The 26,134-nt window shown below is 44.8% G+C and overlaps 1 protein-coding gene across 4 annotated transcripts in view; it reads right to left on the reverse strand.

The window, feature by feature from the left end:
- The window catches only part of FERRY3 (FERRY endosomal RAB5 effector complex subunit 3), a 586,640-nt gene that overhangs the window by 444,805 nt on the left and 115,701 nt on the right, over window positions 1-26,134 (reverse strand). For all 4 annotated transcript variants that reach the window (XM_078673965.1, XM_078673966.1, XM_078673967.1 and 1 more), the window contains one exon: window positions 20,403-20,509. In XM_078673965.1, coding sequence (XP_078530091.1) covers window positions 20,403-20,509 — 107 coding nt within the window. The remainder of the gene's footprint in view (window positions 1-20,402; window positions 20,510-26,134) is intronic.

Genomic DNA, 26,134 nt, shown 5'->3' on the forward strand with positions numbered 1-26,134 from the left:
AACATTTTAAACTATACTGTGTCTCTAATTACTCACGTTGTGGACTTGCATGAGAATAAAAACGAAAGTGTTCTTGATTGCCACTATTCCCGAGAGTACCCTAAGTCACTTGTTCTGGGTAGCATCGCTGTAGAGAACGAATTAGACACTTACGCTAATCGGATAGGGGTTCTGGGTACTTAGGTGAGTTTTTGGTACACCACCATTCACAGAGTTCCCAGTTTCCTGTGCATAGTTCTGTGCATGAGCAGAATCTCGCAAAAAAATACAATGCTGATTGCGTCAGAAATGGGTGGTCCCTGTGGACCCCAAGTTTTGCAGACCCGGGCTGACAGCATGTCAGCCAGTAAGCTGCTTGAAATATACCACCTGCCCAGCCACCATATGATTGATTGATTGTGGGTTTCTAAAGCGCTAGAATCGTCTCCCGAAGGAGTATCTCTGCGCTGTAGACCGCTGGGGAACCCGTCCTGGCTTTCCCTGTGAGATGGTCCCTACTGGGTATCTCCAAGGTGAAACCAGGCATCCCCGGCGTATGTGGGGGGCCGTTGTGGAGATGAGGCAAGCTAATGCCCAGAGTTGCCGAGTGGGATCCCTAGTTAGAGTAGGCACCGAGGCGAGAATTATCGAGTCCGTTGACCCTGGTCCAAGACCCTGCCGCGTCGGGAATTGAACCCTGGTCCCAGGCCGTCCTCTGCTCCCGGGTCTGCCGCCTCTAACCAGTGAGCCACACCACTCCACTGGCGCAAAAGTGCTTGTGCCAGATTAAATCTGCCTAGCTGTCTGACGTCCGTTTCAGCGAACGGACGAGGAAAGCTATACCTATATTGTAATGGAAAATGGATGGTAATTGCTTCATGTAATTACCATCCATATTTCTAGTAACTAGAAGGGTGCTGTCCCTCTGCCCAGCAGCAGAAAACGCCACTTGTTGAGACTAAAAGATTAGCAAAGGTGCTTGCAATCACAATGCAGAATTGGTGGCCTCATACATTTACAGAGACCAAAGCAAATTTGTTAGATTTGTCTGCCGTAGGGTCGTCTTCCCCCACACTTTTTGCCTCACTGCTCCATTTTTGCTGATCTCGTTTTTGTCGGCCTTAGGAATCTGTGCACTTTACCACTGCTAACCAATACTAAAGCACGTGATCGTTCCCAAAAACATAGCAACATTGGCTTACAACCAAGTTGCACATTTAATTTACTTGTAAGTCCCTAGTAAAGTGGTACTATATGTTCCCAGGGCCTGTAAATCTAATGAATGCTACTAGTCGGCGGAAAGCACGGATTGTACCACCTACTTAAATAGCCTTTGAAACATGTCTTGGGCTGGCCATTGTAGCCTGAATGCACACTTTTAAACTGCCATTTTAACCTGGCAAAATAAACCTTTTGCCAGGCCTCAGCCTTCCTCTTTAATACATATAAGTCACCCCTAGGATAGGTCCTAAACAGCCCATAAGACCGGGTGCAGAGCAGTGCTTAAGTTGTAAAATATTAAGTGCCAGGGATCTGACCAGGAGGCCACTGCAGCTTGCACCACCCATCGCCCTTGTCATCGCTGCCAAAACAACTACTAACCATCTTTCTCGCATGTGAATGCCACATTTCAGATTATTCCAGGTCCCCAAAGCTAAAGGAATGGGCTGGGGAGGAAGCTATTAGCGCCATTTTAACGTATATTGTATTCCTCATCAACCGTTGTTATGCTCATCTTTAAATTAGATGAGCAGCACCACCATGTGGTAGACTGTTCTAATTATGGTGTTAACAATTAGGACCATCTGTCTCTCCATCCACCAAGGTGAGATTACCGGTGCCCTCCTCTTCCCCCGCCCTTTCCTTCCCTTCCCCCGGCTCCTCCCTTCCTCCTCTTCCCCCGCCCTTTCCTTCCCTTCCCCCTGGCCTCTCCCTTGCTCCTCCCAGGCCCCCTTCCTTTCGTGTTTTTCCCCCTCTCTCGCAGTTTACCCGCTCTTTTCCCGTCCCTACTCTATCCCTTCCCTCTGTTCTCCCCGTTGATTATTTTAAATTTTTTTCGTGTCATTCAGAATTTGGTGCGTCTTAATTTACGAGCTGAGTATGCGGAGCTGCCTCATCGCGGCGCATTTGGGGTAAGAACACCTGGTTTGATTCTTTTTATCTGAAAGTCTTTTTTGACCTCCGTTGCGTACTTTACTTGCACCCTGATCCCGGTGTTTGTTTGTTCGCATCAAACGGAACTGTGATAACATGCCGTCTTTTATTTTCTTTTTTTCTCTGTTCCCCGCTTGAGCCATTTCTGGCAGACAATTACGGGGGTCCCTTCATTATTCTTACACCCAATTTATCAGCACTCCTGCGTCTGCCCCGTATTGTCAGGATCGTTGTAAACTTTGCATTTCCTTATCATTTTCTCCTTTCCCGTAGCCGCTTATATAGTCTACTTCATCGTTGCTGATGGTGACCCTAACCTTTTTAGGTCTCGCCTGGCAACGCAGCGCCGAAAGCGCTGTCACCAGCAAGATCTACTCTTACTGACTTGCTTTGGAAGGGAGACAGGAGATGTGCATGCGCAGGACGGACTGGAAATGTGAACGCGCCCGTGAACACGCACGTACAGACACACGATGTGCACTGGAAATGTGAACGCGTCCGTGAACACGCACGTACAGACACGTGATGTGCACATCTCCTGTCACCCTGCCGTCCTCAGCAGCCTCATGCTTTTTTTTTTGTTGATGCGCACGCGCGCTCCAAGCGCAGCGAGCTTTACACGTAAGCATGCCCCACTTACCAGCTCTTGTGGGGATTCTGCCCTGCTCCTCGACTGGTCTTGCGTCTTCAGCCAGTCACTGCAGCAACACACGGGGCTCGTCTTGCTCACAGGAGCCCCGCCTGAAATTCTGCGTTGGCCGCAACATGCGGCATTCACGAAGGCGGGGTGGGCTCCCGCCGGACTTCCTCTACTGCTTTTTTTTGCCTTGGGCGCTTCACGCACGCCTTACGGCGGGCGCACTTGATCCTTTACGTGCTACGTCACAAGGGCCTGGTTGGAAATAGAAGACGAGGAGTTGTTGTAACAGGAGGCATGTCTTTACTGTAACAAATCCCTCACGTTTATTTTAAATAGTCGCTAAAGTTGTATTTTTCCTAAAATGTTATATATCGTTTTGCGGGGTTTCGCAGTTTAACATAATTACCAGTTTTCTATTACTTGCTAGTGCTTGTAGTGCATATATCGTGCAGTCTGAAGTCAGAAATCAGACAGTGGGAACCAAGTAATAAACTGTGTCAAGTCCAGTGTTCTCGACTCTAGACTAAGGGCCCTGTTTGCAGTAAATGCGGCAGATATCTTACCCGCCCTATTTAGAGTATATTGGGCCTGTGTGCACTTTTAGGTAAGCCAGGCAGCATACCTGCCCTTGGGAGGGATGACCTGCATTTGTCATGCTCTAAACAAGCCCTGCATCATTCTGGATGAATGTATTCATTACATCGCTTAAATGTCACATCTTGGTAAGTTTTACATTATCACCCGTTAGTTTGTAGCCTAAATAAATCTTAAAAGTACAACACCTGCAGGAATCACAACAGCAGCCCTATTAAACAACTTCCTTTCCTTCAACAAACGCTGCCTGAGCCCTTCCTTCCTTCTGGAAACCTAAGCCGGCCATTATTGTGGGATGAAAGATTGTAGTCCTAAACCCCAGGTGTGAACAACACCTGCCACTGCGCGCTCTTTGTATCCTTTTGTGGTTTGTTTGGTGGTGTTAATACGCCTACACAGTGACAGTGATCAAAGGACATGCACGAGCTTACTGTCACAACAGCGGGCAGCAGCTGGTGTCCTTCAGGAGCAGCCTCGCACACTGAGGATGCGGGAAACAAAGTTGAACATCAAAGTGTTAATTATTGAGCTGTCTGCTTGCGCTAGCCCGAGACTACCGCAGACGCATTCTTTTTATCCTGGTATAGAATTCACAGAGGGCCCTTACTCGTGAAACCTTGACTGACCCACCTCGCTACTTGGGCTAACGCAGGTGCCAGGCGCCAGCTCTGAATAGTACTGTCCTGACATTAAACTTCTGGGGTTCACACCTGTCTCTTGTGCGTGGGGGACTGTGCATGGTTAGGGGGTGTTCAGAGACATCTTAAGGATTTTGGCGGTCCTGGGCCAATCGTACTTTCGGGGGCCCCGTTTGGAACAGCTTTGAATTCACGATCCAATTTCAGCTTTTTCATGCCCTCTTTAGCCAGGTCGCAGACACTGCACAGGCACACTGGTCCACATTCTAAATGTGTTGCCATCTAATATCCAGGGATACCGATGTGTGTTTTCAGTACTGTAATACAGCAGCAGCTCACAAATAATATTGCAAATATGTTCTGTGACCAACTGCTATTTCTGATGTGAGATCCTGGTTTTGATCTGAAAGATTTTTTTTATTTTTTTTTAAAATCGATGTTACATGGTGTTGGGAAACAAACACAACATTTCTCTGCAAAATGTCTGTAATAGTCTCGCACACATTACCCGTATTAAGCAAATTAGAGGGAAACCGTATTAACAATCTATGTTTAACAAGCATTTGCAATGCAATAGGTCTCGCATTTACGGGAGTTTGAGCTATTCACATTGCAATATCAATGCCTTTTATATTTGTTTTCATTTTAAAAACATAAAAGGCATTGTCATTTACAATACCAAAAGCTTTAACTCCTTTAACTGCGAGACCTATTGCATTGCAAATGCTAGTTCTTTACTCCTGGAGACGCCCTTCTGTCTCTCGTCAGGTAATCTCATTTCTTTTATATGTTTGTTTTGTTCTCCCTTTGTTTTTCATTTTTGAGTCTGATATTCGCCTCTTATTGATTAGTTGTGTGCTGACATTTTCTCTGAAAATTGACATGTTACGTTCACACGAATACTCTTGTTTTAGGGCACTGTGTTATTCATATGTTATGTTGTAGTGTCGAATACATTTATTAGGCCTTCACTCTTGCTTTGATTCTCACTGCCTCCAGGTTCCCCCCCTTTGTTTGATTAATGACATTCATTGTGCTCTCTCAGTGCTTTGTGAACCCCTCTTACGCTGTGATGTTTTGATAGTTTGCACATTTATTAGTACTATATTGTTAAAGTTCAGTTTCATTGCACGCACATCCCACTGTCCTCCTGTGTTTTCTTGACTCTGATGCCCCAATGCTGGGCTAACACTGAAACACGTGTCGGCGCTGGATTCCAATTGTTGGAATGTCATGAGTCATTAGATCATCAAATCCTTTTATGAATTTGTATGTAATGTTGGATGTATTGTTTATCCCTTGAATCATTTTTGAATGACGCACACTTTGTATTGTACCCGTCACCTGGACACATGTAATTCGGTCTTACGAATGTATAGCCTGACCTTTTTGTATGATTTGAGGAAAAGAAATTCTAGGTTTGCTTTGTTTGAATACTTTCCTCTGATTAATGTGTGGGAATGGGAATACTTGAGATGGTTTGCCCGAGATATGAATGAGTGAGTGGTGGGATGTGCTATTGAAACTGATGTATTTTGACATGATTATTTAGTTATTAATTCTATTTAATAAAACTATTGGGATATATTTTCTTTATCTCCTTGTGGTTCACTGATATATGTACACATATCATTTGTACATGCACTGTTTGTCGTGTTACAATATCATTGACTATTTCCTTAATTAAAATAGATAGGTAGAGAATTTTCTTTTTGAGATTTTCTAGTTAATTAGGTGCCAAGCGCCGGAAACCAATTAAGTGCCGGTGCTAAGCACTGGTGCAGAGTACTTAAAAAGTTGGAAATGTACTTTTAAATGTTGTGGTAGTGAAAAGCTCAAATTAATTTTTTACTACTGCAAGCCTCCTCTCCCATAGGATAACATTAGGTTACCTTTTTACATTTAATAAGTACTAACTTTCAGTTAGGAGCAGGTTGGAATATCGTCTTTGGTGTTTAAAGAATTTTAATTTAAAATCTTCTTTAATGGTACATTTGGATTTTAAGTCACAATTCTGTAAATACACTTCAGAAAGTTAGCATTTTTCTGTTTCAACCATTTGGTGCCTGCAGCTAGTATCCTCGGTCACATGACTAGGAGTAGCTGGCAGTTGGTCTTCGTACCAGTCAGTGAGAAAAAGGGGGGAATAGGTGTGCCGGCAGGACGGGCCATCTCTGACTTGATGAGGGGGGAAGCTGCACCTACCACACTTGCACATCATAAAGGCTCTGCCACAGTATACTCACAATGGGTTTGAGCCTAGTCTTTTTGTGCCCCTAGACAAGATGGGGCTAGGACAGCGTAGCATGAAATTCCACACACGTCTGGGGATGGAAACCTTCAGAACCTTCTTCGACTTCAAAACTGACACCAAGTATAATATTGGACCTTTAGAGCCAACTCTTCAGTTCACCTCTGGACTTGTGGAAGACTCAGATGGACTGCTATGATGCTCTGCTGCAAAAATGACTGCTACTTCACTACCCTGATATTCAGAAACGTTGTTGTCCAGCTGTCGGAGGGAAAAGGGCTGGACCTGCATCTTGAACTGAGGACAACCAGAGTGACTCCTAAATTATTGCGTATCATTTCATATTTCATAAATTGTATCTCAATGAATACATTATTTTGTACTCCATAAATATGGTGTATTTTTACAGAGGTGCAATACATTCAATCGTCCACAGCTTTATTAGTCTCGCATGGAGCAGTCAGGCTATCTCCCCCACCGTAAGTCTAGCAGTATGTTACATCGCATATGCACCATCAGATTCTCGGCAATTGCGTGCAGTCTAATAGTTATCCCGGCATAATATTGGCCAACAATGTATTACAGCTCGATTTTTCTGATACTGAATAATTTATAAACAAATATTTGTGGAAATACGATATTTATAATGACTGCAATAGCGAGAAGTCTGTTTTCACTTGTTATGGTTTTTTGCACAATCACGTGATGTTTATTTAAACTTGCAATGTGGACAACCTCGATACTAGTGACCAAGGAAACTTTGGTTTCTGAAACGCGTTGAGTGCTGCCATTAAAATTCACCTTTAGAGCATCCTGGTGCTGTGGCTCTGTATTCTGATATAAAACTGGAAAAACGGAGTGTTGTGGGATATATAATAAATATATATATATATATATATATATATATATATATATATATATATATATATATATATATATTTATTTATTCGCCATCTGGTATAAAATACAGTTTCTTTGGAAACTCAGGTTTAAGGAAAGAACATAAGTTGCTTCCCTGTGACTGTAGTTTTCCAGTATTGGAATCTTTCATAGATTCACATGCTTTAATTGAATCATTCACCCATCGTCAAGATGGGAGTCCCCGGTATATTTAGTATTATCACCATAGACATAGGACTTAAAGGCCTAAGGACTCATTATTTAGTAACATTTCCAAGTTCTTATTTAAGAAAGGACCAAACTTAGAAAAGAACCAATCAGCTGACACCACCCTGTAGAACATTCCTGAAAGGAGCTATAGTCCCTCAGATTTTCTAAAGCACAGTGTGTACAAATAAAAGTAAGAGAGACATAAGAGTTCCCTTTCCAGGGTGGGTCACATGTGATTCTATGAAATATTCCAATACTGCAGAACTAATATTACAGGTAAGTAACTTTTTTTCTTACTCCAGTATTGGAACTTTCATAGATTCACATGCTTGAATCAGAGTAAAGACCAGTAATTAGCACATTTTGCTGTGTAATAGGAAAGGATATACACACATATGCAAATAGTCAGTAACTATTGTTTGTGTATAACAGTAAATAAATACACTTCTAACAGAAAAAAGAAAATGTGCGTCAAAATGGATGGTGGGTAGAAAAGAAAAGGCTCGCCTTCATTAAAACAGATGTCTCAGCACTGCTTGTGCCACTGCAGCAGCTCTCATAGCCTCAGAATCCAAGCAGTAATGCTTAGTAAACGGGTGTGGCGTCTTCCAGGTTGCTGCTCTACAGATGTCTGATAAGGACACCCAAGCAAAAAGCACCATGGACGTAGACAAAGCTCTAGTAGAGTGAGCACACACCTTTGACAGCAGCAGCTGGCCTGCCTGTTGGTGGCAGAAGAGGGGTGCACTAGAGATCTATCTAGAGATACTTTGTTTCATGAGAGGGAAACCTTTCCTAGGTGCGGTGTATGCTACAAACAATTGATTGGATTTTCGGAAGGAATTGGTTCAGTCTAGATAGAACTTTATGCAGCATATTTTATCCAAGGAATACAAAGCACGTTCAGCTGCCATCTAAGGATTTGGGAAAAAAAGATTTCAGCACAATTGGTTTGTTAAGATGAAAGTCCAATAGGACTTTAGGAATAATCTTAGGACTGGTTCATTGAATCACCCTATCGTGTTTGAAAAAATGGTTCTTGGATGGTGAAAGCTTGGAGTTCACCAACTCTCCTTGTAGATGTAAGGGCCAGGAGCAGAGCGATCTTCTAGGAGAGGAACTTTGCATTAGCTCTATGTATAGGTTCTAAAGGGTGCTTCATTAGCTGTGCAAGCACGGTGTTGAATTGCCATGTCGGAGGAGGAGTTCTAACAGGTGGAAAGGTCCAGAAGAGTCTTTTTATTAACTGCTTTACTAGTCTGCTAGACCACAAAAATGGTCTCTCAGATGATCTCTGGAAACGGGAGATAGCCGCTAAGTGTACTTTGATTGAATCATGAGCTAAACCTGTATGTGCCATATGGAGGAGATACAGTAAAATCTCCTCTGGAGATGACCAGAGAGGATGCACCTTAGCTGATCTACACCAAATACAAAATCCTTTCAACTTTAAAGAGTATGTTTCATAGGTACTATCCACTCAAGCTCAAGACAGGATGTATCTGCATTCCTGTGGGATGTTCAGGTGTTGAAACTCCTGGGACTAAGGAGCCAAGCAGATAATCTAAGAGAACCTACCTAGGTCTGGATGTCGAACTTGTCCCTGATTCATGGTTAAAAGTGACAGAATCGGCATGAGGGGTATCGGAGGTTACAGAGACAGAAGATGGAGTTCCGTGTACCAATGTTGGCGAGGCCAAGCTGGCGCTATTGCAGGGTTCCGCTTTCATCTTCTTCAGCACCCTTGGGTGGAAAGGAAGGGGAGGAAAGGCATAATCAAATATGCCATATCACGCTATTGAAAAAGCATTCCCCCATGATCCCTGTTGGGGATGCCAGTTTGCGAAGTACTTGCATTTGGCGTCGTCGCAAATGGCAAACAGGGCTGTTACTGGCTTGCCCCAGCGAGACAAGATTCGATCGAGTGTGTTTTGATTCATCTCCCACTCGTAGCAGGTTGTTTGTAATGTGCACAGTGAATTCGCTATGGTGTTCTGCTTCCCTGGTACATACTCCGCTGTCCTCCTTGCATGTTTAAGTGGTGCATTGTCATAGTATTGTCTGTCCTGGCAAGCACAGATGAATTGTTTATTCTGGGCAGAAAGGCTTGTGGAGCAAGGAAAACCACTCTTAGGTCTAGCAGTTTATATGTAGGTTCCGTTGAGATGGTGGCCATTTGAAGCGGATATGAAATTCCTGTGGGGAGGCTCCCCAGCCCTCCGGAGAAGCATCCGTTTTCATCAGAGGAGAGGCTTGTAGCAGGAATGGTAATCCTTGTGACAGTTGACGAGGCTGTGGCCACCAATGTAGTGAGTTGAGAACTTGAGGAGTTAATTGAATTAAGTTGTTGAATGTTCCGTTGACCTGCACCCATTGGTTGTTCAGGGCTTCCTTATGAGGAAGCATGTGCAGGGGGCAGTGAGGGATGAGAAGAACACAGGAGAACATCATGCCCAGGAGAGATTTGTAAAGGCGTATGGAAAAAGACTTTCTTTTTTGTATGTGGCCCACTAAAGTTAGAAGCTATTGTTGTCTTTCCAATGCGGGATAAGCCATTTTTAAAGTAGTATCCGGGATGGCTCCTAGAAATATTAGTAGTTGGGTAGGTTGAAGGACTGATTTCTCTGGATTTAAAGTGAGACCCAGTTGCCTGAAGAGGCGCAGACAGGCCTTGGTAGACGCTTTTGCGGCGTTGTATTAGGAGCCTTGACCAATCAGTCGTCAAGGTAGGGAAAGAGTAAGTGGTGAGGCTGTCTGAGATATGCTGCTACTGGTGCTAGGTATTTTGAAAAATGTGAGGGGCTGATTTGAGCCTGAAAGGCAAAACTCGGAACTGGTAATGCCTGCCGGCTACTGAGAATCTAGGAGAGATAGTGTTTCTTGTATATGGGTATTTGGAAATATGCATCTTGAAAGTCTAAGGGCAGCATGTAGTCGTTCCCATTGAGAAGCTGCAACACTTCCTCGATGGCGATTATGCGGAACAACTGTTTCTTAAGGAATTTGGTTAGATATATCAAATCTAGGATTGGTCTCCACTTTTTTTGCCTTCTTGCGAACCAAGCATAAAATCCTTTTTCCCTTTGGTGAAATGGAACGCTTTCTATCACTCCCTGTTGAATCATTGAGACCATTTCTAACATCAAGAGGTGCAAATGCTTGTGAACAAGGGGTTGAGGAGGTGGTGACTGTATGAATTCCAGAGAATGACCAAATCGTCTAAGACCCAACGATCAGTCGTAATTTGTTTCCAATTTTGTAGATAGTGGGAAATTTTGCCTCCTACTTTGGAAGGAGGAGAAAGAGTAGCAGCCGGCAGCAGTGGGAGGTCATTGACACCAGTTAGTATGCTTCTGTCGTCCTGCTTTCCCACTGAAGTACGGCAGCGCTCCTTTTATTAGATCTGAGCGCTGCCTTCGATACTGTGTCCCATTGCATACTGATTCAACGCCTAGAGGAAGCCGGAGTCACGGGAATCGCTCTTCAGTGGTTTCGATCTTTTCTATCAGATCGAACCTTTAAAGTGGCTATACCACCTTGCCAGTCCACTATCCACCCCTTGGATCTGGGAGTCCCACAGGGCTCCTCGTTGAGTCCCACTCTGTTCAACTTATATGTGAAACCGCTGGCGGTGGTCGTCAAACAGTGGGGTTTGACAATGACCTCATATGCTGACGACACACAGCTAGCGGTGACACTGAGTGGAGACCCTGATGTAGAGGCTCCCAGATTCCGAGCTGGACTTGTAGCAGTAGCCAATTGGCTTCGTACCAATTGTTTACAATTGAATGCTACTAAGACTGAAGTGATGGTCCTAGGAAAACATGCTGAGCTATGGGGAGATCAGTGGTGGCCTCCAGAACTGGGTGTTACTCCTATACCGGCAACAGAAGTGAAAAACTTAGGGATCTGGCTGGATCCTGCGCTCACCTTCATTGGGCATACGAAGAAGGTTGCAGCCACATGCTACGGTATACTGCGAGGCATAAGGCCGGGCTACTCGGCAGCTCGTAGTCCAAGCCTCTATACTATCTCGGCTGGACTATGGAAGTGCACTGATGTTAGGGGTCAACCAGGCTGAGGTAGCCAGACTCCAGAGGGTGCAAAATGCCGCGGCGCGGGCCGTTGTTGGTCTTCCCAGACACTGCTCTGTCTCCGGCACTATTTCTTCTCTCCATTGGTTGCCGGTTAGACAGAGGATTAAGTTTAAAGCACTCTGTCTGGCTTTTAAAATTTTGAAACTGTCTTCCCCACCGGCTCTAGTGAATTTACTCACTCCATACATACCTCTGAGATCTCTTAGATCTGAGGCCTTGCATCTGGCGATCTGCCCTCGGTTTAAACTCAGCAGAATGGGTGGTCGCTCTTTTCGGGTGCTTGCCGCGGGACTATGGAACTCGCTTCCAGTGCACACCCGAGCTCTGAATGATTTATCTATTTTTAGGCGCACTATTAAAACGTTCCTGTTTTCTGCGTCTGAATAGTTTTTCTTTTGTTCTGCATGTTATGTTACAGTACCTGTCTGAGCGCCTGGACGCCCCTTTGCTGGGGTATCAGCGCGCTATAAAAATATAAATAACATAACATAACTTGTTGTGGGCATCTCCGTTTGGCTGCCACTGGGCAAATTGTGGTGTGTATTGTTGAGTGGAACAGGTATAAGCTGGATACCCGTACTGTTGGTAGCCTCCCATGTAGGATGACCGACTCTTGTCTGGAGCACCACGAAAGGGCATCTTTCTATACTGAAGAGTGCCAAGAGCCTTAGCAGAATCTGTATTTTTTTTTTATCAAATGCAAAGCTTCATCAATATGCTTCCCAAAAAGCTCCTCTCCATCATAAGGCAGATCTAAAATCTTGGTTTGAACCTCCGCCTGAATGTTGTGGCCTTCATCCATCCCGGACGCTTTAAGATTGTCACTCCAGCTAGTTGCCAGAAACCGGTGGAAGTGATATCCATCACACAATCGATTATCTCCGAGGCGGCATGTTTGCCCTCCAGCAGTATTTTTTTATCCTTATCTTTGACGTCCGATGTAAGGTTTTTGATATAAGGAGCAATATCTGACCACATTTGCCTGTTGTAACGTCCTAATAAAGCCACAGAATTAGAAGCCCTGACCGTTAATGCAGACATAGTTGAAAAACGTTTGCCTATGTTGTCTAGTCTTCTACCCTCCTTGTCTGTGGGTGCCGATAAAGGTGCTGAAGGGTTCTTTGATCTACTTTGTGCCGCTTGTGATATCACTGAATCAGGTCTTGGATGACCTGTGAGACAAGCAGGCGCATCGTCTGGAGCTTTATACTTTTTATCAAGTCTTGGCAAGACTGGCGGCACTGTTGCACAAGTTACTTACCTTCGGTAACGATATATCTGTAAGAAACATTAGTTAGTGTTAGATTCCTTACCATAGAATATCCCAAGGCATCAGACTGGATCCGGAAAGTTCATGATCGCCGGGATGACATTGCTGGAGTACCTAGGCGCCGCCCTTGTGCGTGGACGTCAGTTCTGTACATAGCTTTTCAAGCCAGGAACGCAGAGGCATGCAAGAAACCGACACTGGTGCCATGAAACTAGGGCCCTGAAAGGGATGTCCTTAACCCTAGATATCGGTTCGCAGAATGGGGAAGATGGGTGGGGCGGTAAGGAATCTAACACTAACTAATGTTTCTTACAGATATATTGTTACCAAAGGTACGTAACTTGTGCATCTGAAAGAAACACGTTAGTGTTAGATTTCTTATGCGAACCAAAATCACACCAGAAAGTCCTGGAGAACTGAACGGCCAAAGAAGCCGTCTCTCCGGACTTGGCTGTAAAGGCAGTAATGATTGGCAAACGTGTGCAGCGAGGCCCACGTAGCTGCCTGACAAATGTCCTGCAAAGGGACTCCCTGTCCCAAGGCAGTAGTAGCCGCCGTGGCCCGAGTGGAATGGGTGCGCAGCCCCTCAGGAGGATATTTTTTAGCCAAGGAGTAACATATCTTGATGCACAAAAAGACCCACCAAGAGATGGTCCGTTTGTGCACCGCCCGTCCCTTCTTAGTGCCCACGTAGCCAACAAAAGGTTGGTCGTCCATCCGGGACTGTTGTGTGTGGTTCAGGTAAAAAGAAAGCGCACGTTTTGGGTCCAGACGGTGGAGCCTCTCTTCCTCTTTAGAAGGGATGCGGAGGCAGAAAGAAGGTGGGCAAGGTAATAGTCTGGCCGATGTGAAAGGCAGTAACCACCTTGGGTAGAAGAGAAAGGCAAGTCCTCAGAACAACTTTGTCCAGGTGGACAGAGAGGTAAGGAGGCTTTGAAGAAAGAGCCTGGAGCTCACTCACTCTTCTGGCAGAGGTGATGGCAACCAGGAAAGCAGTCTTGAGAGTCAGAAGACGAAGAGGACAGTTATGGAGTGGCTCAAAGGGAGCACACATCAGTTAGGTTAACACCAGATTCAAGTCGCACTGAGACATTACAAAGGAAACAGGGGGAAACATGTGAGTAATGCCTTTCAAGAATCTATTTACAACAGGGGAATTGAAAAGAGAAGACTGATCAGGAAGCCTCAAGAAGGCTGAAACAGCTGAAATATATCCCTTGATGGTGCCCAGAGCAGAGCCCTGCTGGGCCAGGGAAAGAAGACAGAGGAGAACCTCAGAAAGAGGGGCGAAAAGGGGATCCACAGCCTTTGCTGTGCACCATGCCACAAATTTGTTCCACCTGCAGGCGTATACTGGTTTTGTGGAGGGACGCCTGGCTGCCAGAATGACATCACAGACTTCAGGAGGCAAGTCAAATGGCATCAACTGCCGCCGCTCAATCTCCACGCATGTAGTTGGAGGCTGGACAGGTTTGGGTGGTGGACAGTCCCCTGTTGTGGACAGAAGATCCTCCTGAAGAGGCAGTAGAATTGGGTGATCGATTGACAGACTGAGTAGCTTGGGATACCAGTATCTTTGTGCCCAATCCGGAGCCACAAGGATAACTCGGACCCGGTCGCGCCTGATCTTCTTCAGCACTCTGGCCAGAAGTGGTATAGGTGGAAAGGCGTATAACAGACCGCAACTCCACTCCCAACGAAAAGCGTCGCCGAGCGAGTGCCGCATTGAAAATTCCAACGCGCATAACTGATGATATTGCGCGTTCTCTTCGGTGGCGAATAGATCTAACCAAGGCTCTCCCCACTGCTGAAAGAGACCTTGCACCACGTCCGAGTTCAGACGCCACTCGTGATCCATCATGCACTGAAGGCTGAGTTTGTCCGCCCTGGCGTTCAGAGAACCTGCCAGGTGTTGAACCACCAGGGTTATGCCCTGATGTTCCAGCCATGTCCAGAGGCGCCGATCCTCCTGACAAAGGGCCCACGACCCCACCCCGCCCTGTTTGTTGCAGTACCACATGGCGGTGGTGTTGTTCGTGAACACCTGCACTACACTTCCCCGGACAGAGGGAAGGAGTGCCTTCAGTGCAAGTCGGATCGCACGCAGCTCCAGCAGGTTGATATGGAGCCGGGACTCTGCCGGAGACCAGAGGCCTCTGATCTCCGCCTCTCCCATGTGCCCCATCCCAGGAGGGACGCATTCGTCACCATTGTGTGCTCCGGTTGGGGTAGGGAGAGGGATCTGCCGCTGACCCAATCGCGGTCCATGAGCCACCACTGCAACGGTCTTGCAGTGCCCTCCGAGATCAGGACGTGGTCGGACAGGTTGCCCTGATGTTGTGCACACTGGAACTTCAGGTCCCACTGCAGAGCCCGCATCCGCCACCTGGCGTGATGTGCCAAGCAGGATGCAGAAGGCCATCAGACCCAGCAGCCGTAGGGCCATTCTGACCGAAACTTGGGATAAAGGCTGAAAGATCAGAATCAGAGCCTGAATATCCTGAACCCGCTGCTCGGGAGGATAAACGTGAAACTGCGCAGAGTCCAGAACCGCTCCGATGAAGAGGAGCTTCTGGGAGGGACTCAGGTGTGACTTCGGCACGTTGATGGAGTACCCCAGCGAATGCAGGAGGTCGGCCCTAGTCTGGAGGTGGGAGACGACTATTTGGGGCGAGCCCACCTTTAACAACCAGTCGTCGAGATAGGGGAAGACTGGAACCCCTAATCTGCACAGATGAGCTGCGACCACCGCCATCACTTTCGTGAACACCCAAGGGGCACTGGTGAGGCCGAAGGGGGGCACAGTAAACTGAAAGTGCTCATGGCCTACCGTGAACCGCAGGTAACGCCGATGGGCCGGCAGGACGGGAATATTGAAATAAGCGTCCTGTAAGTCCAACGCTACCATCCAGTCTCCAGGGTCTAGGGCAGCCAAAACCTGAGCTAACGTCAGCATCTTGAACTTCTCCTTCCGGAGGAAGACGATGCTCTTGAGGTCCAAGATAGGGCGTAGGCCCCCTTTGCCCTTCTTGGGAACCAGAAAGTAGTGGGAGTAACAACCTCTTTCTACTTCTGGGCCAGAAACGCACTTGATGGCCCCCTTGGCCAAGAGGGCCGTAACTTCCTCCTGCAGAAGTTGCAAGTGATCCCCCGACATGCGGTGGCACTGCGGTGGCATGGCTGGCGGGGTCGCCTCAAAGGGGAGGGAGAAGCCTCTTCGGACGATTTGCAGCACCCACCTGTCCGAAGTGATGGTACGCCAGTGGAGCAGGTGATGGCGAGCTCTGCCTAACACGGATGTGGAATGGGCCTGAAAGCTCGGACTAGGAAGGCTGTGAGGCATGTGGATGTGGACTGACCGGCCCAAGGACTTGGCTGTAGCCCTGGAGTCCTTAAAGCGCTGCAGGGCCGGGGCTGAAACAGAGGCCGGCGTCGCCCGAAGACAGCACCGGTGGTGGCTCAGAGGGAGACGGCGGAGGAGTCATGAGGTCAACCGGCGTCGACCGGGATCCAGGCCTGGATCCCACGGGGTCCTGCGGCGCCGGGACCGAAGTCGCCGCCGAGTCTGAAGCTGCCGGCAACACAGGGCTAGGACCCCCAGTCGGACCCACGGGGACCGAAGGCGCGCCGGCGGGTCTCAACGGGGGAAAGTGAGTCCTCATGGCCACGAGGAAGTCTCACATCGGCCCCTGAGTAGCATTGAGCCCAGGGACCGGAGGGTGTGGGGCTGGATGTGACTGCGCGGGCTCTGCCGAAGCCGCTAAGGCGGCGCCACCTGAACCCTCGGCCGAGTAGCGCGACCGGCAAGGGGCGGTCGAAGAACGATGGCGTCTCTTCGACTTCTTTTTACCATGCCTCTACTTATCTGAATGCAAGGACTTGGAACCCGACGAGCAGTGATTACTGCGGCTCCACAACCGGTCCCTCAACTTCCTCCTCGACCGGGACCTCGAGCGTCGTACAGCCGACCGGCAGAGCTCGAGTAGCTTATGGGAATGCTCCCGCCTAGCCTTCGACGTCAAGGTCCGGCAGTCGGGGCACGACTTGTCATCGTGGTCGGCCCTTAAACAGTAGAGACACCGGCGGTGGGGGTCGGTAACCGACATCAGTCGGTGACAGGGGTCACACGGCTTGAACCCGGCCATCCCTACCGGCACCAGGAGTCGAGTCGACTCGAAAAAGATAGACAAAAATGTCCCAAAAGTTAGTCAAAAAATGACTAAGGGAACGCTCTTCCCTGATCTGCGCTTGCTGATGCCCAAAAAAGAAGAACTAACACCAGCGCATGAGGGCGGCATCTAAGTACTCCAGCGACGTCATCCCGGCGATCACCACGCCGACGACGGACGCGGAGCCGCAGACAACGCCTACTGACGTGCAGGGGTACTGCTGACGAAAACTTTCCGGGTCCAGTCTGACGCCTGGGAATATTCTACGGTAAGGAATCTAACACCAACGTGTTTCTTTCAGATGCTGGGTTCCACATTATTTTCAAACCTTGGTCCCAGATATGGTCAATAAAGGGCATTGATCGGACTGATTTCCTGAAAGGTTCCTTGAAATCTTAAAGGACACAGTCATGCTGATGTACAGGCATCGGGAGTTTAAAACACCTAGCTGCTCTCTCTAAGAGGTTATGGAAACCTATTATGTCTTCTGTACATGAATCAGTTTGTGGCGGAGATGGAAAGGCTGGTGGGGGAGTGATGTAAAAGTCCCATTGGTCATGTTGTTGCTGTTCATCCTGCTGTATTTCCACTTCCTCTTGTTCTTCTTCTTCATCCAAGGAGGCTATCTGTTGAACAAGTACTTGTGCTTGAGGAGAGGATGGAGTTTTTACCATAGGAAGTGGTGGAGGAGCTGGAGAAGGTACGGCGCCGTTAGTGGAAATCTTTGTCTGTAATCTGCCAGCATGGATTGTAGCTCCATAACAAGTGTGGAAGGAAGGCATAACATGTCCTGTTGAGCCTGCTGCTGACGACGCTGGTCAGAGTAATAAAATTGCTGACCATAATACTCCTGTACATCGGAGTCTGCGTGATACTTTACATTAAGTTCTGACGACTTTGCGCTGCTCCAAAGAGTCTGTCGTCTTCAGAATACTCCTCATCACCTAAGAGGCGTGCTGGTAACAAGGACTGGACTCTACTTGGTGATGTCAAAGAAGGTGTCAGCTTTTCCTGCTGATATTTTGGGTGAAAAATCAATTTTCCTGTCTCTGATGCAGGTGTGGTCAACGAGGTCATCAACGCAATTGTCTTCGCTTGTATGTGTGTCTGGATTTTGAAAGAAACTGTTGTCGAAGAGCCGTCAACTGAGGTAAGTGGCATTGACGATGACAATGAAACCTCTCGGTAATATGGGAGTGGATGATAGAATCGCCATTGACGATACATCCATCGCCGACGAGGCATTCAACGAAATGATGGGAGAGATCGTCGACGATAGGGCAGTCAACGGTAGGCTCATCGTCGACGCTGGAATAGCCGTCGACAAAAGACTCGTCATCTCAGTCGTTGGAAACTTCGTCGACGATGACTTAGAAGCCTTGTATAAAAAATTATATATATATATATATATATATATATATATATATATATATATATATATATATATATATTTATTTATTTTTTTCTTTTCTTTCTACTGCACCAGGTGCTAGGGAGTCTCCACTGAGCTCTGCTCAGTTTTTCCCTCACAACCCTTTGAATGTTTGTTGATTTTGGGACGAACATATAGTACTATAAATTATGCCAGGATTTCGTCATGTATGGGACTTATTTTCTGACTATATTCGTACCCTCGTTTTTCTATCAGAAAGAGAGAATAAGAAAGTGGAAGATGCAGAGAAGAGAAATTACATATATTGCCATTATGGCATCTTAAGTTAAGAGAAATTAATATTTTTCATTGTGTACAACTCAATCCTCAACCATTTTTAACCACTTGTTCTCCATTTGCTGGAATCTTCCTAAGGACTGGATTTAGTCTGGTCCTGGAGCAACATAGTAGTTCCCTATTAGTTCTGTAATAAAGCTGTAGTGGTTGGTACGTGGAATACTCTTAAGGACCTACCGGTCTATTGGTTTGGAATAGTGAGGTAATAACCAGAAGAGGTTGAGCAGTAATGTTTCAATCACTGCCCTTTTCACTGTATTGTTATTAACTGAGACGGTGTTGACAGTCGCAAGAGGGTCCTGGAATTTGGACTGGGTTAACGCCCTTTCGGCATTTCATAAGAGTATGATCATGGATTCTAATGTGAAGCTAGTAGACTTAATACTTACGCAACTACCACTTTTTTTGTCTATTAGTAAGAGAAAATATTTGGCTGATATACCGCATAGTGGTGCAAGGTTCATAATGGTGTTTAAGTTACTGGCTTTATAACAGTTAACCCTCTTGGTGGCATATTTATTTACAATTTCAAAGGCTTAAAATTGGAGGATGAACGTAAAAGGTGATTTTTTCCCCGAAATTTTCATAACTTCATTTTTCTGACTATCTTCAAGGGATACTAAAATGTTATACTCTCTTCTGCAGCAAGCTAGAGACAGCATGCAGATGAAAGATTAGCATGCTCTATAAATTAATGTGTACTGCTAAGATTGCAGAGGAACATAGGCCTCATCTGCATCGGCGCTACCTACTTGTATTGCATCCCATTGAAAAGGCTATTCCTGTGAAGCCACTATAGCATACATTTGTGAGGATGAGAGGACACCCTTATGTCCCAAATGCAAGACGACCTACTCCTTTTTCCCCATCCTCTGTTCAACGTTCATAGAGTACTTAGGATATCAAGTTTCAGGAAATCAGTTGTCACAACGTCTGGTCTCAAAGTCACGTACACTATGAAAGCAGAAATCTAATATGCATTGTATTTGCTTATCACCAATTAAAACATGAATGGGTGTAATGATTTTAAGGTCAGTGGGTCAAGTGTCCTCTCATAAGTTTTGGCTGATTATCCACATGCCTAGAAAAAGGGCTACTGTATCACAACATAATTCTATCTGAATGATCCCCTATTCACACTGTATTTTGCTGTCTTTTAACATCACTTGCACACTGAAGAAAACAATAAAGGAAATGGAGGTATCAGAGAATTACAAATATGTGGTCAAAGGAAAATTTCAAGCAGCTACATGAACACAGGGATTGATTGTACACCAATTAGGTCACAAACAGTCCTTACAGTTGTTTTGCTATGGTGCAGGCTGATTAACAAAACAATTCATGTTAATCATCAAGTTGCTGTGGGCAACGCATGGGATATAAGGCAAGTGTGTACCAAGGATATTACACAAAGCTCTTCAAAAACATGACGGTAAATCATAGTTTACCTTTGGAAAAAAATAAATACAGCCACACTGTGCAGGGAACAGAAGCAATGAAGGAATAAATACAGCAACACTGTGCAGGGAACAGAAGCAATGAAGGAATAGGCAACAGAGTTACTGTACAAAATACATGGTTTCCAATGTTACAAAATATCCCATTTTGAAAAAAGTCTCTGACTACCCACCAGTGTCATGAGTAACCAAAGCTGAACAAACAAACAAAGCACAAAATTATGGTTGATTTAAATACAGGACAGAATACAAAAAAAAGATTATTAGCATCTTCTCAACACAAACATCATTTCATTGTACCATAGATCAATTACCTAAATGAATAGTAAAGCTTTCTTCCAACTGCAGCTGTTCTTCAAATACTCTCGTAGTATCATCAACAGATTCCCTCAGCTGACTGGGCTGAACTTTAATTTCCTCACTGAAATAAATAACATGGCATTAGAACTAGGCATATTAATTTGGTAAAACACAAATTATAATTAATATTGTTCATATTCTGATGTCATGGGTAGCAGAATATTAATGCTAACAGCATTAGTTGGAGGAAATCATTCTACTACACCATCTTCAAAATGAGTTGGCTTATAGATGAAGTATAGCTGGTTAACAAGCTCACCATCTCTCTTGACTCTCTGTACATCTGCACCCAGTACATCGACGGAATGGAGGCAAAGAAGTGCAAAAAACAAGGTAAAAAACGCTCTTTATCTATGCACATGGGATACGGAACAACATCCTTCTACCCATCAGGACAGCTCCAATCCTACTCCAATTTAGGAAAGAGCTGAATATGCAACTCTTTATATAACACTACATGTTGATGCAGTACGTTTGCTTCTTCTTCCAGAACTCAATGATGTCTAAAGTCACTTGTTGAGTGTATCTGTGCCTTTTACACTGCATACTACTCAAACGCCTTTTGATTATGTTCACACAACACAAAACAAGCATTGAAAATGCTATAGATCTAGCTTATGCTTCAGTTAGAGCTATTCAATGCAATGTCTTTTACCCACGTGCTTTGGTTTGGAGTGGAGTGGATATATGTGGTGTGTAGTGGAATTATGTGGGTTGGATTGGAATTGGTAGTTGCGGAATTGTGTGGAGTGGATCTGTATAGTGGAATTATGCAGCATGGTGTGTTGTGGAAATATGTGGATAGTAATTATGTGTTACTGAGTGTACCTGAATTATATGGAATGGTATGTTGTGTGGTGGAGTGGTATGTAGTGGAGCTTAATGATATGGTGTGCTGTTGAATTTTGGGGCATGATGTGGAATTCTGAGATGTGGCGTGGATGTACGTGGTGTGTTGTGAAATTGCGTAGTGGAGTTAAATTATCTGGCTAGGTGTCAAATTATGTGGCGTGGATTGGAAATGTGTGTAGTTGATTTGTGTGGCATGGAACTGTGTGGAAACTTTGCCTTTTTGGTGACGAAAAAATAAACAGGTAGGAGCTATGCTCTAGATCTGTGTCTGAGTGGTAAAAATAAAGCTATGGGATCCCTATGTACAAGCAAAAAGAGGTGAAATGTGAGTAGTTTTGATTGTACCCCTATCTGTTATGGCCAGCTGTGGTCGATATTACGTGCAAAAAAGCAAAAACATTTGCAGTTCGTTCAATAGGTCTTGCATTAATAAACTTTGAGCTATAGGTATTGCAAATGGTAATGTTTGTTCTTTTTATTTTATTTTTTATAAACAGTAGCAGAGGTACTAAAACATATTCCACAAAGAAAGGAAAGGATGCAGTACCACAGGCTGTTACTAAGTGTCCCTGTGGAGTTGTCTACTAGTCACATAAGATACTGCACTGGTAATGCAATTATAAAGAGAAAAATTACAGCTGAGCATATGTTTAAATTTTTTAATTTTTTCTTTACAGTGAGATTTTTGCTAGCTTGCGTTTTAAAAATACCATTTAAAATAAACAACAATTGTGCATTTGTTAAATGGAAGTTAACGAAATCTCACTTACAATAAAAATAAATGGAAACGTATGCTGAGCTGCAATATTCCTCTTTATAATTGCATTAAAGGTGCAGTGCCTTATGGGGCTAATAAAGGGCCCTTTACAACTCCACAGGAACACCTAGTAACAGCCTGTGATACTGCACCCTTTCCTTGCTTACTGTGATTTTTTTTGTTATGCTACTGCTCGGATATTAGCATTTGCAATGCCAACATGCTCAACCTAAAAACCATCTTCCTGTTCTCTCTGCCTTTGCAGCCCAGTCGCCAAAGTCTCACTTCAGAAACGCATTTAGCGCTAAGCTGTTTTTGAGGCTCAAATTCCTGCAGCAGCTAAAAACTTTCTAATGCTGACGTACCAACAATTTGTTCAGAGGGAATGCCCTTGGAGATACGCTGCGCTATTCCTTTCTCTCGGATAAAGTATGAGCCTAGTTCGACTTTAATACTTGCACAGCCGTCCACATGAAATAAACGTGGTGCTTTCATGTTAACTTGGAACGCAAACTTTTTCTTGTGTGTAAACAAAGAAGGGGATTACACCTGAGCCAATATTCGTTTACAGCCTGTTAGTGTTAGGTTGACAGGCTGACAGCGTTTATTTTTCGAGAACACACAGACAGTGGAATGAGGGTAAAGGGAGCAGAACACTTCATAACAACAACAATGGTATTTCCGTATGCTTCATCCCACACGTCTGTTCTTAGCGCTATAAAAATAGAAGTTACTAGTGTATATATTTGTAAGATCCATTATGTTAATAATAGATGTAGCAAAGGCCCAGCTCTGTGGAACAGGGCACTTTACCCAACATGTTTTGTAAGGGTGGGCGTAGTTGACGGAGTTCTACTACGCGGAATTCCACGAAGTTGAACAAAAACAATGTGAATTCCGCAACTTCGTTCTGTCAGACTGCCAAATAAAACAGAAACCTCACATACTTTTAGTAAAGTAACAAGTATGTCTGTCTTTAGATTGTTTCAAAAACCTTTATTAGTTTGATAAAGGCACACATACAGAGTTACATTTCACAAGTCAAAATGTGCAGAAAGAGTTGAAAGAACAAGGTAATACTTTAAATAGATAACGTTTTTATCAATCATGGTGTTTCACCCACTCCCCTAAAGGGGAAACATCCTTAACAACGATAATTTTATAATGACTTACCTGAACAACGAAGCCGGATCCACGATTTTCAAAAACCACAACTTTCCTTAAGCACGACTTCCATAAACCACGAGTCTCTCCACTACCCTCCACTCCTGTATAACGTCACTCCTCAGAATTAAGGGAACATTAGGGGAGGGGGGTCTCCCACCCCCAAATAAAGGAAAATAAAAAAAAAGAGCTAATGGTATGCGTTGTAAAAAAAAATATATATATAGCAGTTTTAGATCCGTTTATTTTTTACGAGTGGTTCACGCAAGAAGTATTGTAATTATAATAGTGCCACCTACTGGCCAAATACGAGATGTATCATTTCGTGGTTTAGGAAGTCGTGTTAAAAAAGGTAGTGGTTAAGAATATCTTGTGATTAGGCTTTCGTGGTTAAGGAAGCCGTGGTTTAGGCAGTAGTTGTTTAGACATACAACCCCCCCTAAAGTGAACTAATACATTTTATTCATGGTCTACACAAATGCCAATCCTAATGGCCTTGTGGCAAGGCAAAAAGCAAAGTACATCAGTTTATTTACAGACATGATTAAGTGACCCAACCTTTCCAGTTTTTAATGTGCCACAAAGCGTTAGCTTCGTCCAGTCCCAGAGTAGCAAGATCTACATGTACATAGGTCATGACTTTATCAGGAAAAAGATTTCTACAGGCTTTAGTATCCATATCTATTTGGAGGTAAAGAAACAGATTTTGTGTATCCCATAAGGCCTCTTTAGCACAGTTTAACAGTCGCCACACAGTAGGGGGACGTTTTGCAGAAATGTCTTGTCCATAAAGAAGGGCATTAAAGGATAAAGCAGAAATATTCGCAATGTTTAAAAGGAAAGGCTGCAATAAAGTCCAAAAGTTTTCGGCATAAAGGCAACCGCAAAGCAGGTGGAAAACAGTTTCTTCATTGCTGCATCTCGTGCGTGGGCAACATGCTGTGGGGGCCAATCCTCTCCAATGCTGAAAGACCTTTACAGGGAGGCATCCATGGGCAGCCATCAAAGCCAGGTCTCGTTGACTGTGGATAATGTCTCTGTGGCCCACCATCTTCCACACCCTCAAAGACTGTGGCTCTGACAGGATACCTAACACGATAGGCTGCTCTCGTTTCCGTAGCTCCTGTTTCAGTCTGGTAGGGTATATGCATACATCTCGATCATATGAAGGAGCGAAGCCGCTTGTATAATGGCGGTGCATTGTGTGCCAGAGGAGAAAGATTAGAATGGGCAAATAGTATGAAGGAGCGAAGCCTCTTGCAGTATGGCGGTGCAACGTGTGCCAGAGGAAAAAAGGTTAGAATGAACAAATAGTCCAAAACGTCTAAGCATTGCCCCTACATAATAACGTGTAAATAAGGCAGGGACTGAAACAATGTCTTCATCTGTATGGGACACAACATAGCATAACAACTTAGAAAACAAAAAGGTCTTAAGATCTGGCACAATTTTTCCCCCATTTTTCCAGGTTTTGCAAACTTTCTCTATCCTAGAGTTCCATAGGAAGGTAAAAAGCATTTTTTGCAATTTCTGTAAAGTGTGTCCCTGAGGGGGGAAAACCATAGCAAGGTACAGTAACAGTGGAAACAAGACCGCTTTAATGACTAATACCTTTCCTTCTAAGGTTAGCTTGCGCAAAGACCAAAGAGAACGTTTCTTTAGTACTTTAGCCTGGACTTCCTTCCAATTTTTTTCCACATGCCCTTGCCCCCCAAAATACACTCCCAAAATGTTTGTACTTCTTGTGGTAACAGTTACCAGCAGATTTGTCAGCCGATCCCAGGGACCTGTAGTCAGGCAGACACTCTTCCCCATGTTTAAACCCAAACCTGATACTTCCTGGAAAAGAGAAGCCTGCAAAAGAGTTCTGCGCACAGAAGCTGTGGTAGTACACAACACGGTCACATCATCCATGTATGCGATGACCTTGTTCTGGACCCCAGAACCACCAGGGACAAATTCACCTTTTACCAGTTTGTCCTTTCTTAATTTGCACAAAAAAGGCTCCAACACAAAAACAAAAAGAATGGGAGACATCGGGTACCCCATACGCACTCCAGTGTGAATAGGAAAAGCAGTGGTATGGAATCCGTTGATACTAACTTTGCTCTGAGCACCTCGGTAGAGGGTACGTATTATGTGAACAAATGCAGAAGGAACATTCATTTTTGCTAATACCAGATAGAGAAATTGATGTAAAACTTTGTCAAAAGCCTTATGAAAGTCCAGGCTAAGAACACCTAGAGGGAGCACTCTTTCTTGATTGTACCAAAGTGCATCTCTTAAGGTATCAAGGCTATCCACAATAGTGCACCTTTTGATAGCACAAGCTTGATCTGGTTGAACACAAGAGTGCATAACTCCTCGACGGTGGAGTGCAAGCACTTTACCTGTGAGCTTGTAATCAACGTTCAAAAGTGAAATTGGCCGCCAATTTTGCAGGGATGTCTCGTCCCCAGTTATGTACAAGAGGGTGATGACCAAAGCGGAGAAATCGGCAGAAAAAGTGTTATTAGAAAAACCTTTGTTGACAACCGCCATGTAGTCTATACATACCAGGGCCCAAAATTTGCGGTAGAACTCCGAAGTGAGCCCATCTATCCCAGGGCTAGAACCTCTGGGAGAGGATTGTAATGCGGATAGAAATTTCTCCCCATCAAAAGGCTATTCCAGGAATTCTACTTGGTCAGTATTAAGACCCCCTTCCAGTCCTGAACAATATTTTTCAAAGACCTGAAAAGAAGGAGGGTTAGGTGGTGGTACAGGATACAAGTGTGAATAAAAGTTTCGCCCAACACCACCATTTGTAAACCTGTTTTTCTGTCTTTCCCATGTATGATAGCGTTTGATGTATATATCACAAATACTTTCATCTTGAAGGAGCTCATTATTTATTTTGCAAAAGCCTGGGCC

Source organism: Lissotriton helveticus, chromosome 1_1, assembly GCF_964261635.1.
Source record: "Lissotriton helveticus chromosome 1_1, aLisHel1.1, whole genome shotgun sequence".
NCBI lineage: Eukaryota > Metazoa > Chordata > Amphibia > Caudata > Salamandridae > Lissotriton > Lissotriton helveticus.